At 36.8% G+C, this 14813-nt stretch overlaps 1 protein-coding gene across 3 annotated transcripts in view; it reads right to left on the minus strand.

The window, feature by feature from the left end:
* LOC126866005 (titin-like) overlaps nt 1-14813 on the minus strand; it is a 62720-nt gene that overhangs the window by 4573 nt on the left and 43334 nt on the right. For all 3 annotated transcript variants that reach the window (XM_050619009.1, XM_050619008.1, XM_050619010.1), the window contains 2 exons: nt 14755-14813; nt 91-368 (listed from right to left, as the gene is read on the minus strand). The exon at nt 14755-14813 is cut by the window's right edge and continues 886 nt beyond it. In XM_050619009.1, the coding sequence (XP_050474966.1) occupies nt 91-368; nt 14755-14813 (337 nt within the window). The remainder of the gene's footprint in view (nt 1-90; nt 369-14754) is intronic.

Here is a 14813-nt window from a genome sequence, read left to right on the forward strand (position 1 = left end):
AAACAAATAGCGAATTATTATCGACAAGGGTAGAAGTAAATATACGCAAATAGTGGAAATGAAAAATGTTCAATTAAAATTGAAAAATACCTCTGTGTTAAAAAGCTTAGGCGATTCCTCTTTCGGACTTTCGCATTTAATATCTTCCTCTATGCCTTCAGACTGGATTTTCGACTCGATATCTTCCACAGCTAATTCTGGTACGTCGGTTTCTTCTTCCACGTTTTTCGTTTCCTGGGGTTCGTCGACAGGCGTTACGGAATCTTTTTCTTTGTTCGGATCAATACGATAATAGTTCCATTCGTCTTCGGAATCCTCGCTGTCCGCTACATTATCCGGTTCGTGGATCAGTGCATGCTGAAGAGGCTCTGCGAACAATTGATATCGATAAACAACCAGTTAATAATAACAACAGCTAACGTTTACGTCAATGTCGTTTTTTAAATGCACCTGTCGCGTAATAATCCTGTAAATATCGCACAATTAATATTTTTAAATGTTTGTAAATTTGAATCAACTAAACGTAGCGAAAGAAATGATATTCCGAATTAGCTAACGATTTAAGTATACTTGGACACATAGTACGAAGAAGAGATAAACTCGCTTGGACGAAGTCGTGGCCTTAGAAAATTAACACAGCGATAAAGCGCAGCTCGAGCAACCGAGGATAGTCGAACTATCGAAACGACAAAACGAAAACAGAAAAATATAATTTTCGTTATTAACGCGTTGAAGAGACGATCACCGGTGACGAAAAACGACAAAATTCGTCGAAATTGATACACGCTGGAATCATCGAATCGATCAGAAACCACGAACTGTTTCCTTGCAAGATCAACGTCGCGTAGAAACGTAATTTTATCTACACGATTATTTATTTTCGAAATACTTAGATTACAGTTTACGGGAAATTAGTTCTAGCGTCCAAGTATTTAAATTAAAAGAACTAGTAGTATTTGTAAACTCTGTAATATTTTTTAACGCTATGACAGTAAATGCAGCACAAAGCGTTTACGTAATTTCGTTTCTTTTTTTTTTCCTAATAAAATACTAATTACGTACACATGCATGTACCGTGTCCTACGGAAATAAGCGACACTCTGGCACCGACAGCGAAACATACAAAATTCACCTGGCGATTTAACGCGTCGATCACTTATTTACAAATTTCGACGAATTTCGAATTTTTTTTCACGACGAACTAAATATACGCAGACAACGTATATATCGATGGTACTTGCATCGCCAGTTACGTCAAACGACCATCGGTTCGTAGGCGAAACACGATCGGCTCGACCCTATGCGTTAACGATACACGGTCCGCTTGCTACAGAAGGAACAAAAACTGTTTCGAAGCATCAAAGATCAAACATCGAGATAAGACTTCGTGACGATCGATTCTACTACCGTTTTCGATCCCACGTCGCTTCTCTTTTTTTCTTTCTTTTTCTCACGACACGATAACGTGCTGCAGCAACAGAACAGAAAATGCAACGAGACAGAACGCAAAGGAGAAAAAACTGTGGCAATTCGTAAACGCGAAGTATAGGACGGTGATCGTTGGAGAAAGGGCGATAGTACTCACAAGTCGAAGAAGCAAGCGAGTTTGCAGTAGGATATCTGGCCGCAGGAGCGATCGCCGCTGACTAAGAGGAACTACGCCCGCCAACAGATGCATTATCGATCTAGTCTAGAGAGCCCCCGGTGCACCCCCTTCCGCGACGGCCCTGCCACCACCCACCTGTACCACCACACACACCGCGTATAGCAACAGTCGCACCTCATCTCCAACAGGAACGCCGCTCCTACGATTGGTTCTGGCCCTGCACACACAAGGTGACTCACCCTGCCGTCGGTGCAGGGAATTTCGCTTTAAAGACGAGCAACCGGTGTTCCATCAAATTCACCCCATACTCTGATTCACCGTACGGGATGCCATCGCTCCGCCGCGCCGCGCCGTGCCGCGCCGGCTGATCGACCCACCCCTTCGAGTTTGCTTCGTCGAGATGTTCCTCCGATATTCGTGTTCGGTCGTTGAAACAGACTCTACGATAGGTTCCTAGGTGAAAAATACCCCGTTCGCCACACACACACACACATCGATTCTTTCAGTATCATAAATTAGGGAAACGTTGGCAGGGGAGTTAGTATTCGCAAGATTCGCTACGAAACGTTTGCCAATGTTTCTCCAATTTATGGCGTGTGCTTGTGCTCGAGCAGATTATGGTAATGATCGATGCGATCCATGAATAGCGATATGTATCGATAAAATATGGATGAAAAAATGTTGCAGATTATCGAGCGTGAGTTTCGTCTATATGAAATTTCAATGTCGTGATCGTTTAATACGATACGATTCGAAGCCACGGAACGATATCGACCGATCTACGTTTTTTTTTTTCTTTTTTCAATCTTCTAAACGTACCTTTACAAAATTTGTTTTACGCGTCCGTCCAATAAACCGATCCTTCTGACTTTTCAAAAAATGTCGTTTGGTCCAATTTAAAGAAAAGTTATTCCGTTTGAAAGAGCCGAACGATATTTATGTTCCCAACTGTATATAGTATCTTAAGTTAATTCTTTCCTCTTTTCTCATTTCGAATGAAATGTTATCGAAAGAAACCAACGAACAGATACGACTGAAAATATCGAGAAACGTATTGCGTTTGATTTATGGCATTCATGCCATTCTTATTATATATATATATATATATCTTGCTTATATTTACACGTTGAATAAGTTTTAAACGCATGCACGATTTATTTGTGCCGTTCTGTACGAGATCATCGGGCGTCCCAATATTTTTATGAAAATAAAACACGTCTTTTGCTCTTACAGCGCTGACATGGTATCGCTATAACGAATGAATGTAACGTTAACCATGCACAAATGACCAACTAATGAAATCGACCAACTAAACGAAGTTGTGATATAACAGAGAAGAGAATGATTTACGCAATGATTATTTGAATCGAGTTTAAGAGAATTTGAGGATATAAAAGGAAGCTTAGGATATTTCAGAGAAACTAAGAATCTTCTTAAACTTTGGTGTATTTGCTGATCCTTTTTATTTGCAAATCATATATATTTTTTTCGATCATTTATTTATTTATGCGAATAATTATGGTCACAGATATATTCTAAGCTATAAATACTACGCACCTGCTATTTAGCTATTGGTATTAAATAAGGGATTTGTTATAATATATTATTATCAAAAAAAGATCCGATATATGTATATATACACACACACACACGTATGTATATTAAATAAACGCCTATAGCTTATTGCAATTTTAACTATGTGTAATCATCACGCGTGGCTAATAAATGTTTCATCGTTACAGCACGCTTTCGATATATGCACTTGTTGCATATTTTGCGTATTCTTTGCGTAAATGAATATACCTCTGTACATTTTCACGTGTTACGTTTCCATACCACGCGTATATCATTTTCATATTTTAATGTATTTCAGACGAACGAACGCCCGCAATCTAGCGAGAATATTTTAATAACATACATATTCTTTCTGCGGTTAATAAGAGGAAACGATCACGATGAGCAACTACTATTAAAAGATACATTTACAGCGTAAAGCGATAGGCAGTTACCACTTCACGTAATCGAAAACTCTAGAAGCCAAAAGTGTACATAGAAACAGGCTCAAGGGATGCCAAAAAAAGGGCAACCCACGCGGAGAACGTTGTCTTAACTCGTTCCTAATTCTAACCTTCCTTCCTTACCACCAACGCAAATCCGTTCCAACGATCTCCGCGTGCAACTTTCGAGATACATACTTGCATCCATTTAGTTTCCCTCCCGAGACGACAACTATTTTAGCTGGATAGTCCTCCTCTTTTCTCGGTTCGCTCCTTTGCATTTGCGTTCCATCGTTCTCTTTCAGCCGATAATTTCAATCTCGGAACAGATTTCGATTAACGAAGCATCGTTTCCGACGCTGCGCGTTATTCCAATAAAAATAACGAAAACGTTGAATTTATCATCATCTTCGTATTCGTTGTTCGAGATAACTTGTATCCAAAGTTAGTATACACCAGGGGACATTGTGCCGCGTATTTATACATATACAATACCCTAAACTAAACGAAGTCTGCAGGAAGATTCATCGGAACGAGGCGAAAAGCAAAAAACCAAAGAAAAAAGAGCGTGCGTCGAAAAGATTTGTCCCGAAAGAGGACTCCCGTTGTATCCGTACGCGTGTCTTTCTCTCTCTTTAGCTAGCTTCTTTTTCTCCTGCTTCTTCGTTCTTCGCTTTTTTCTTCATTTCGACCGTACGTACGGTGCAACGCATCGGTTCAACTTGGTGTATATAGAGAGCAAGGGAGAGCTAATTTTAAACCGGCGACAAGCAGGCAGAACAGAGACAGGAAAAATAAAAGCGAACCGACACTCTGCCGCTATTCGAGGCTCAGTCTCTCTAAGCTGCACCTGACCCGATCCCTGTTGTCATTCGATGTACAGTACCCGATTCGAATGGCAAAAAGTACATATTTTCTTTACAAGGATGCTGTGGTTTCCTAGCGATCTGCGAGAGGTCGAACGTATCGGTCTTTGAACGGTCGTGGATAACCAGCAAACACGACGAATTCGATATACGACCCACGAACATACACGACTGTGTTTACTATGAGAATTTTCTAATAATTTTATTTACGTCTCAGACTCGTACTCGAGTGGCGTACAAGTACTAGTCTGTTTGAAAAGTTTCGTCTATTTCTAACGAAAATAATAATATTTCATTTTTCATTGGTTGCATGGGAAAAAATATACACTTAGTGTTTTTTATTTAAAAATCATGGGATTCGACGTAGTTTCGTTATATTTGTATCGCGTTGACTTGTGTATTTTGTGCGAATTTAGAACGGTGTGCGGCGCAGCTTGAAAAACGCGCAACGATACGTTAGACTTCTCCAACGTAGTAAGTATTTGAGAAAGACTGATCATATCGAAACAAAAGGAAGAGCTACGTTACCGACTGTGATTCGAGCGAGCGTAAAACGTCACAGATGGTTACGAGTTTCGGAACAATGATTTGACGTAAGTAAGGATCGCTGCTGGACAAATTATCGGCTTCGCACGGACAATAAACGCCATGCCGCGATCGTTTACTACAGCTACGGTTTGCTACACATGCGTTCCGAGTACGACACACGTATACCGAGAGGTTTCTATTTGAAATCGTATTGCTGTTTTTATTCTACTTCCTCTTTCGTCAAACGCGATTAAGAATCACGATATCGAGCGGTGTTCTGTTCTAGGTCTTGCATGGTCGTTAGGTAGACCTAAGGATCGCTCGGCGATGTTACGGTTAAAAATCTAGTATAGATAAAATTACGCGTATTATTTGCGAATAAGATGAAACATTAACATAATTTCATTTGCACGTTTATTTATACTATCGATGAAAAAATTGATAATATAAATTACGGAGTATTTGAAAATATCTTGTATCATGGGAAGCTGTGTATCGTATAGAACCCCCTCCCTCATCCAATGAGTGACATAAAACTCTCCACGTTATTACGAAGGCTCGCCCGAGAAAGTATCGCAAATTAAAAATAGACTTAACCTTGAAACGCATATATCGATGAAGGGTCTCGCCACAAAATGTCAATTTAATGACGTATGAAAAGAAAAAGCTTATCCATTATTACGAGAATATTGCTTTCACTTTCGTTCGAAACGCTAATCTGTTCATAGCGATAAGCCGATATATCGGCAATTTATTTACAGTTTTTCTTTTACAGTTCTTGCTTTATAACATGTATACATACATACATGTATACACCGTTATATGGAGCTCTGGCAGACGTAAAAGCATAAGGAGAAAATGTTTCCTATTTGTTGCAAATACCGTCAAGCATCGAGCGTATATAAAATTATTTTCTACGCGTACCTGAATATTTTGTAATTCAAATAATTTAAATTCTACTAAAACCTGTGACTTCTGTCTACGAATCAAGCAAGCAGTTTTAGGATAACATTGAAAGAGAAACGCGCATTCTTTTAATCAAAAAGTCAATGTTTATGACTGTAAATCGTTAATCAACATTGGAACTACCAAACCCGAAAAGGACGATATTTCATAAAAGTGAAACGTTTCGATTGTCTCAAGATGCATGTACAAATTAACTAAATAAATTGTATTCCTAAATTAATTACTACAGATAAATATTTCCACATACATATATAATGCTTTTCACTGCAAATACCCTTGAGAATTGAATGGCCGGATATTCAGATAATAACCGATTGAACGTTTAATATTCGAGCATAGGGGAAATGTAATTATTTGAGCATAGGATATAGTACAGTGTGAGTAACCAGTGAAGCATAGTTAACCAGTTAATACGGTTTTACATTACATTCTCTGTCCAGTATTTTATAATAGTTACATACTACGCTAGTGCATTTTTCCTCAAGGAATTTCTTTCTTTTACATTTGCACTGCGTGTTTCTCTCTGTCGTACGATGAGTGCGTGTATGTACGTCGAAGTAAAACGTTTAGCATTTGGCTTCGTTTCAAAACGTTAAAACGTTAAAAATTTGATCACTTGTAGCATTTTTCCTCCAAGCTTTTCGTTTGTAAAAGCTAACCAAGTTCAATCATGGTTCATGAGATATCGAATTCGTCGTTAAATAATTTTCGATCGTTTTCCTGGAAGAATCGACGAATCAATGTACCGTATGCGATGGTCTTTATCCCATCTTCCTATATCATTGGTATCGGGAAGATCACGACCGCGAAGAACGCGATGCGTCGTATACATAGGCCAGTGTAATTTACTTAAGTTTGAGGTAAGCCGATCCATGCTACACGCACTAGGTTAGATCCAATTACCAGCTTGCAGACGAGAGACCTCGCTAATGTCGTGACACGCTAAACCGACCGCGCTTATATCTTTTTTCGGGCTTTCAAAACTGCAATACAGTTAGTAGCACGTGATTCAACGACATAGAGTTTTTAATATTAATTATATAACAAACGCCACTGGGGATAATATTCGCAATATTTTTCTTTTTTTCTAATTAACACGCTTCAGAGCAGCGTGTTCCACTTTTTCCCCATTGTCGCGTTTACTCCATGTGTTTACCTGATGACACCCTTAATTTTTTTTGCGTCGACACGCAATGGGTCGACGCGCAAATTTTTAACATGGTACGTATATTCTATTACCATTGGAGTACAATTACTCGTAGAATGTTTAACATTGATCGATTTAAAAAATAGAAAAACGCGGTGCAAAAATGCAGAAGAGTTTTCGCTTTTATCGATATTAGATAAAAGGATGTTCACGATATAATTTATTGTATACCATGATATCTCCTATTGTGAGTCATACGAGTCATACAATTCATACAGTACAATAATTATCTGTTAATATTTATAGGTATTTTTTCATAAGGCATTAATCGATTAAAGATATACGTAACACGTATGACGTTCAAAACATAATATGCGAATTTAATCCATCATCGTCAAGGTAATTAACCATCTCGGAATAAATATTAATGTTTGTATTAACATATTATTTATATTTATATTTCTTTTACGGTAATGCGACTCACTCTGTTCACACGGTATAACATCTTAGAAAAGAGAATATTATTCAGAATTATAATTTACGTTTCTTTTATCTAAGGTTTTCTTTATTATTCTTAGATCATACTATCAGTTTTTTGATAATTCCCAAATTATATGTATAATACATTAAAACATTTATACCAAGGTCTTTTCTTATATCACAGATCTATATTATACTAAAATAAATAATATCTATTTAGTTCATTTATGAATTTATAGAAAATAATGAAAATTCATTTTTCTAATATCATCTACAAAAATAAATATTAAATTATGCGACAACGAATCTACAAAATGAAAGATTAAATTTTGCTTTAGAGCAAGAATAATTTTTAAATGATCTCTAAATTTTCTGATAATATTTGACTAGTAGAGTATTATAAAAAGAAAGAAAAGAAAAGCATCAGTGAGTTTAGAAAACTTTAATGTCGAAGACAGTTACGCTATACTGTCCACTCGACGTGGACGTACACATTCGCAGAACATTAAATATCACCCAATCGAGGTTGCAGGTAAATGAGGTTAGGTTTAAGATTGGGTCAGATTTTAGACAGACCTGTTTTAGGTTAGATTTATAACTGAACTACATACATACACAAATAGCAATCAAAACTGTAAACTGGTATATTGGGATTCTACTCCTAGACGTTATCAAAAAATACATGAATATTGGAAAAAATGTTGCATGTCAATCAAATAAAATTTTAATAAACGCACTCGCGGAATTAAGATTCTTAAAATTGCTTTCTTATATCAAAATTCTATATTCTTCAATAACTTTGACCAGCCTTTTTGTTTCATAAAAATTATTCGCTTTGTAAATAAAGCAGATGGTGGAAACCCGTATCCAAATGATAGTTTGAAAATTCTAAAAGGCTAATGTATCGTTGATTGTGACCAATACGGGTAAACTGATAAAAAATTAGACAGTGCATCCTGCATTGCAAATTCACCGCCATACTTTCATGATATGGATATTATTTTCGTACATATAAATTATGCATGTTTCGATGTACCGAATAGTATACACAAAGATAATGAAATATCGTAAAATTGGTAAAATAGTGCATTTAACCGGAGTCGATTTCTTTTTTATTGTTATATTTTTTATATATTAAAATTACATTATATTTAAAACATCTCAAGTAATTGAAACAGATTCGTAAGGATAATGAATTTTCTGAGAATTCTTTGCTGCAAATATTGTTCAACTTTGATCTAATTTTTAGTGATGTAACATATTTTTCTAAATTATTCTATAATGGGCTTAACAAGTTAAACAGTTGGAACTTGTAAGAATTCTGTTATGTATATAGTATTATCAAAATGAAACCAATGAAATATAAGTATAAATATTACATAAACACGAATCTATTAATTGCGATAGGTAATAATTTCAATGATATTAACTTAATAAGATAATTGGTTAATCGAAGAAACGTAGTATATCAGCTCAAATCTCTATGTTTTATATTCATTTCTATAAATGCATTTGAAGAAATTCGAAACATTTAAATAAATTTTAAAATTATATCAAATACTTAGAAACAAAGTATAGATACGTTCAAAATAAGACTATTCTTTTTCAATAAATCATCGCATAAAATTGTTAAATTCGATCCAGGTTATAAAACGTATCGTACGTGATTTTTGAATTGTACCATTTTGCTAACGTCACAGTGTGTCCATGGAACGTGAATAATACTACGTTTCAGCTATATGTACATTTACGTTGTGTGGATTATGTCGCCAAGGAGCAAACAAATTCTTCATTTTACCACTCATTTTTGAAATGCACGCCGCTACAAATGTTCAATCTTCAGATATCAATAAAACAACTTTATATGTCGTATGCTCTCCGAATCGATAGAAAAGAAAGGAAAAAAAGCTATTAGAAATTCAACTTCCACCGCGTGAAGGCGAACGGAAAGAATCTACTACCTCACCATTTCTTGGCTATGCATCAACCTTTGAATTTAATTCTAAGAAATCCAGCCAAGCCCATGACGACGATGGTCGGCCTTTTGTAGAACAATAATGAAACAAACTAAGGATACGAGGATTTTACCAACGAATCGATATAACGAGTAACATTTGGAAAATTTGGAAAATTGGCTACGAAATCCTACGTATCATACGAAATCAACCGGCAGATGAACGCCGGCCGGCATCCGTTCCAAATTTAAATTCTCCGTAAACGGTTCATGGTGGACGTGATTAACGTACATACCTTAGAGAACGCTCTTTCACTGGCACCGTCTGCTTCTGAATACTACACGAAACTTTATAGAAGTTTTGCGTCGATCTCAGAAGAAATAATCGATTAATTTATTATCAAAACGCACTATACACTAATTCAAGTGATTTTACACGACGAAAACAACTCAAGCAGGATGAAAGAAGTCGCACATTCGCAATCGTCCGGGGCTCGAGTCCAACTGCCGGAACCCCCTCCAGTCGACCCACGCGGCATGGCGTGCCATTGGTCGATGCCCGCACACTCGTGCGCCAATCCAAATGTATCACGACTCTCCTATCCAATCGCACGTATTCACGACGATTCCAGATACTTCGACCGTTTGGCGGTAAATTTGACACTGTGAATTTTGCGCGCGTGTAATTATCATAGTTATTGGTAATAATCTCAGAGATTTATACGACGTTTGAACGATATAAAAACTGTATTCTTCGAATGAACTTTATTTGAGCCCCTAAAAAAGAAGGGTGGGATAAAAACAGAAAACGAATAAAAGAAGAGATATCATAAATTTTTACGTATCAAGCAAGTGTCTAGTTCCATAACGATTCAATTGTAAAGAAATTTGGAAACTGTATAAATATAACTAATTATATTTCTATATTTAACGCAGTCAAGAAATTATATATTAATATTTCGCCTAGGATATCGATTTTCAATAAATAAAGCCGTATGTTCTTAACAAAGTTTCTAATTATCATAGCCGTTGTAAAAGTATAATTAATTTTCTTACAACCCGAATTAAATATTAAGAAAATTCACCGACGACATAGTAGGAGTAAAACGACCTTGCGAATGCATGCTCAGATAAATTTAGACAGATAGAAAAAGAGGGGCGTGGTATAGTGAATAACTGCGCGCATACATGAACGGCATACGTGGCTTCTTTGGCACGTAAGTGTCATGACGGTTCTCCTTTTTTAATATCATACTGTACTTCGAAGAAAACAGTCGGTAACGCTTTCCTATTGCTCATGAACGAAAATATTCAACCTTACGCTCCCCTTAAACGTGACCGTATGTAAAATTCTGTATACAGGATACGTCTGAATTGTATTAACGCTTAAACGTAACATTAATTTAACATCGATGAACATCCAACTCGAAATATTCATCATATATACAGAGTGTTTCGTTTAACCGCAAACGATGAAATATCTGCAGGATCGACGTTACAAAGGAATCGTTCGTACAAAAGTTGTTTGGTACATAGGAGGGCATTAGGAAGTGCAAATAATATTTTTAGTAGTGGAGGAGATATTAAATCACGACACCGTACCACGTAATGTCGTAAATTAGATCCGAAGTTGAATCTTATGTGACGTAATTCGATGGAATTAGATGGTGCAGTCACGCAGGGTTCGGCTACCAATTTACGTTCATCTTCGGATCTAATTTATGACATTCCGCTACACGGAATAATATCGTGCGACAGGTCGTTGTATTCACCCGAACAAACGTCACCATATTACGAATAAAAAAATACAAGGTTTCATAAAAAAAAAAAGAAACTATCTCAACTTTGATATCTTCTCCACTACTGTACATACGAAAAAATTATTTACACTATCCGATGCCCATATACCAAACAACTTTTGAAGGAATAAATCTTTTTGTAACTTTGATCCCTCGAGAGATATTCCACCATTTCCAGTTACACGAAATACCCCTCCGAATAACCGTGTACCTTGTAAGAAAAAATAAAAGTAAAATATCAATGTTCTTTCCATTTGCGTATTAATATAGCCCAGATTCCAGATGCATCCTGTATTTCATCGCGAGACTTGTTACTTCGTATTACCAATTCCATCTCTTCTTCCCTCCCATTCTTCTCTCACCTTCTAGATATGTATTTGTTATTTTATTTGGTCAGGTTTTTCTTATAAAACGACGGTCATTAATACCGTTACCGAAGGACGAGTCGAAGAATCCTTTGGTCGATCCGAATCTTAGCGAATACACAGCAAGCGTTTAACGCTTACATCAACGCAGGATTTTCATCAGCTTCTTCGACCGAATATCGTCTTTTTAATTATTTTATCCACCGTTCATCTTGCGTACTCGTTTTACAATAAATGTGTATCTTTTTATACAGGGTGGTTGGTAACTGGTGGTACAAGCGGAAAGGGAGTGATTCTACGCGAAAAAAGAAGTCGAAAATATAGAATAAAAATTTTTCGTTCGAGGCTTTGTTTTCGAGAAAATCGACTTTGAATTTTCGCTCGGTACGCGTGCATTTTATCGCGTCTCGTTATAACGGATCTCACTGTAGATCGTTGTCTCGATGGATATTATCGCGGTTTAAGTTTGTTTTTGCCGTAAAGGAAAATTAGGAATACATAATGAAATAATACGAAGTAATCGTAAAGTTTATTATTACAAAAATTGCTGAAAATGTTGCAGTGAGATCCGTTATAACGAGACGCGATAAAGTGCACGCGTACCGAGCGAAAATTCAAAGTCGATTTTCTCGAAAACAAAGCCTCGAACGAAAAATGTTTATTCTATATTTTCGATTTCTTTTTTCGCGTAGAATCACCCCCTTTCCGCTTGTACCAGCAGTTACCAACCACCCTGTATATCGTTCAACTTATGGCGAATATTTTAGAATCACGATGTTCGTAGGCTCAGCCGTTTGCAGTTAGGAAGTTAACGTTTCTTCCTATTCAATTCGGCGATGAAAAGCCGAATTTATTTACGAGGGAAAACTTGCTACGATCGAGAGGAAATTACTTCTTATCGTCTATGCATCAATTTATTACCGTACACTTACATTTTATAACGTTTCAAAGTGTGATATTTTTTGAAACAAGAGTTTAGGCGATTACTTAGGAGAGTAATTAATAGTAATTAGATTGATGTATCGTAAATATTATGTTGTACTTCTTTAGACTGATCACCCTTCCGTACAAATGTCAAACAATGCTAAATATTTCGAAGATAAATGACAAAAGTCGAGGATATAAACGATGCCGGTTCGATGAAGGGAACGGAAGGGATAAGGAAGACTCTGTAGAGTTGGGAGAAGGCTGGCAATTTTTGCGAGGCGGATGACAATCAGTGCAGGAAACGCAGTGACTGGCACAAGGTGGTGAAAGCCGAAGTGCAGCGGAAAGTGGGCCGGGTTCCTAGGCGATAGAAAGAACGCGTAACAGCTCTCCAGCGTCCCACGTTTCACGTTTGTATTTACGAGCTGAACAGGTCTAATATCGGACAATTCGTCCAAATCCGGTCTGACCAAATTTGAAACTCGGAAGATGATAGCGAGAAAACGACAGTTTCTATCGTTCGAAAGGCTTCCTGTAATATTCATCTAGACTATTATCTTTTAGAAAATGCACGAAACGCGGAATTACGATTAGGAAACACGATTATGAAAATCGATTAACAAGTCGTATACGATTGCGCGCGAAATCTGCATCGCGAGGGTAAAGAGGTTTTGCGAAGAACGTCGCACGGTTTAGGAAAATGATCGAAGAAATTGTTTTTAATGCTAACTTTAAGTTAAAGGTTACATCTTACATCGTAACACATTTTTGACGCTTTTTACCACAACTTATCGACTACCGAGAGCAAGAACAATTGATTAGAGAATTAAAGAAGCTGTACAAAATGTTTGTTCTTCTGAAAACGTGCGGTTGGTGAACTTGTACCATCAATTCAAATTCACCACCAATTCACGGCTTCAAATTATTATTGCATCGTGTGTAACCTTGTTTTCATCTGTTAGAACTTAAATCTGTTAGCTTAATTTTTACGTATCGTGCTTAAATAATTTATACTGCTAGCAATTTCTTCTTCGTGTCGCAACTGTGAAAAAGAATTTCACATTATCCGTTGCGATCTAACGATAGACACTTGCGTGTAGCGTAGCCCGATGAAAGCTCTTCTAAAATACTTATTTCAAATTTAGATAGTAATTTAAATAGTTGGAATTTAAATACCTTCTCGAAACGTTCGTTAGTGCGTAAAATAATGCGAGTTTCGCGCAACGACGGTATCGATCCTCTTTCTAACCGGTTTCTTGGAATCACCAAAATCCAGCGTTCCAGCGCAAAAGGAATATGGTAAAATACATAGGACGAAAAGCGTTACGAGAAAAGGCGTTGTTAACCGGCTATCTTTCTCGTACAAAATAAACTTATGCCTTTCTTTTCCTTTTAACTCGTTCACGCGCGATAGATCTCATTTTCTAATTATCATTGCATAGCTGTTGATATCTTAAAATTATCGATTATATTCGCATCAGTCTTTTACACGGATTGCAAAAATTGAATTCTTTCCGTCTGTTGTCGCTCGATGTGCGTATAATACGCCTTTGATATAAATCGGAGAAAATCTGTTTCAAGCCAATAGACATCATATATAAAAGGTAAAGTATAAAAAAATATCTCCACCTTTCGATCCTGACATTACGTTAAAAATATTTTGTTCGTCATCTATGAAAATTAATTCGAATTAATCTGTTCTTCGCGTAAAACGAATCGTCAAACTTTGCAGTTCGAAACAAATATAATCTCGATGATAAACTTTTTCTCGTCTAACGGATAAATCACAAATGAAAAATATTTTTCACGAGGCGGAGGACCTCTATTTTCGTTGCACCGTTTACGTACCACGCGATACGTATCCTGCGTAACTCGAATTTTCGATGTGTTTACGATAGAAAAGAAGACGAATTACGACTCTCAGCAGGAAAAAAAAAACTTAATTCGAGATACGAAACAAAGATACCTGGCCTTAATTCGCCTCAAAAGCTGGAAAAATCATAGACCGATACGAAACTCAAGAAAATGAACTTGCCAAATAGTAAGACGCATCTCGCGATCCAAGAAGAAGTAGGTCGTCGTTTATAGAAACGCGATTTACTTTGTAATTCACACTTACTGTTAGCCTGCGGCGAGGGCGGAGAATCGTCGTAGTCCACGGGGCCAGCCTCGTCAACG

The sequence above is a fragment of the Bombus huntii genome, chromosome 5, assembly GCF_024542735.1.
Source record: "Bombus huntii isolate Logan2020A chromosome 5, iyBomHunt1.1, whole genome shotgun sequence".
In the NCBI taxonomy this organism is placed as follows: domain Eukaryota; kingdom Metazoa; phylum Arthropoda; class Insecta; order Hymenoptera; family Apidae; genus Bombus; species Bombus huntii.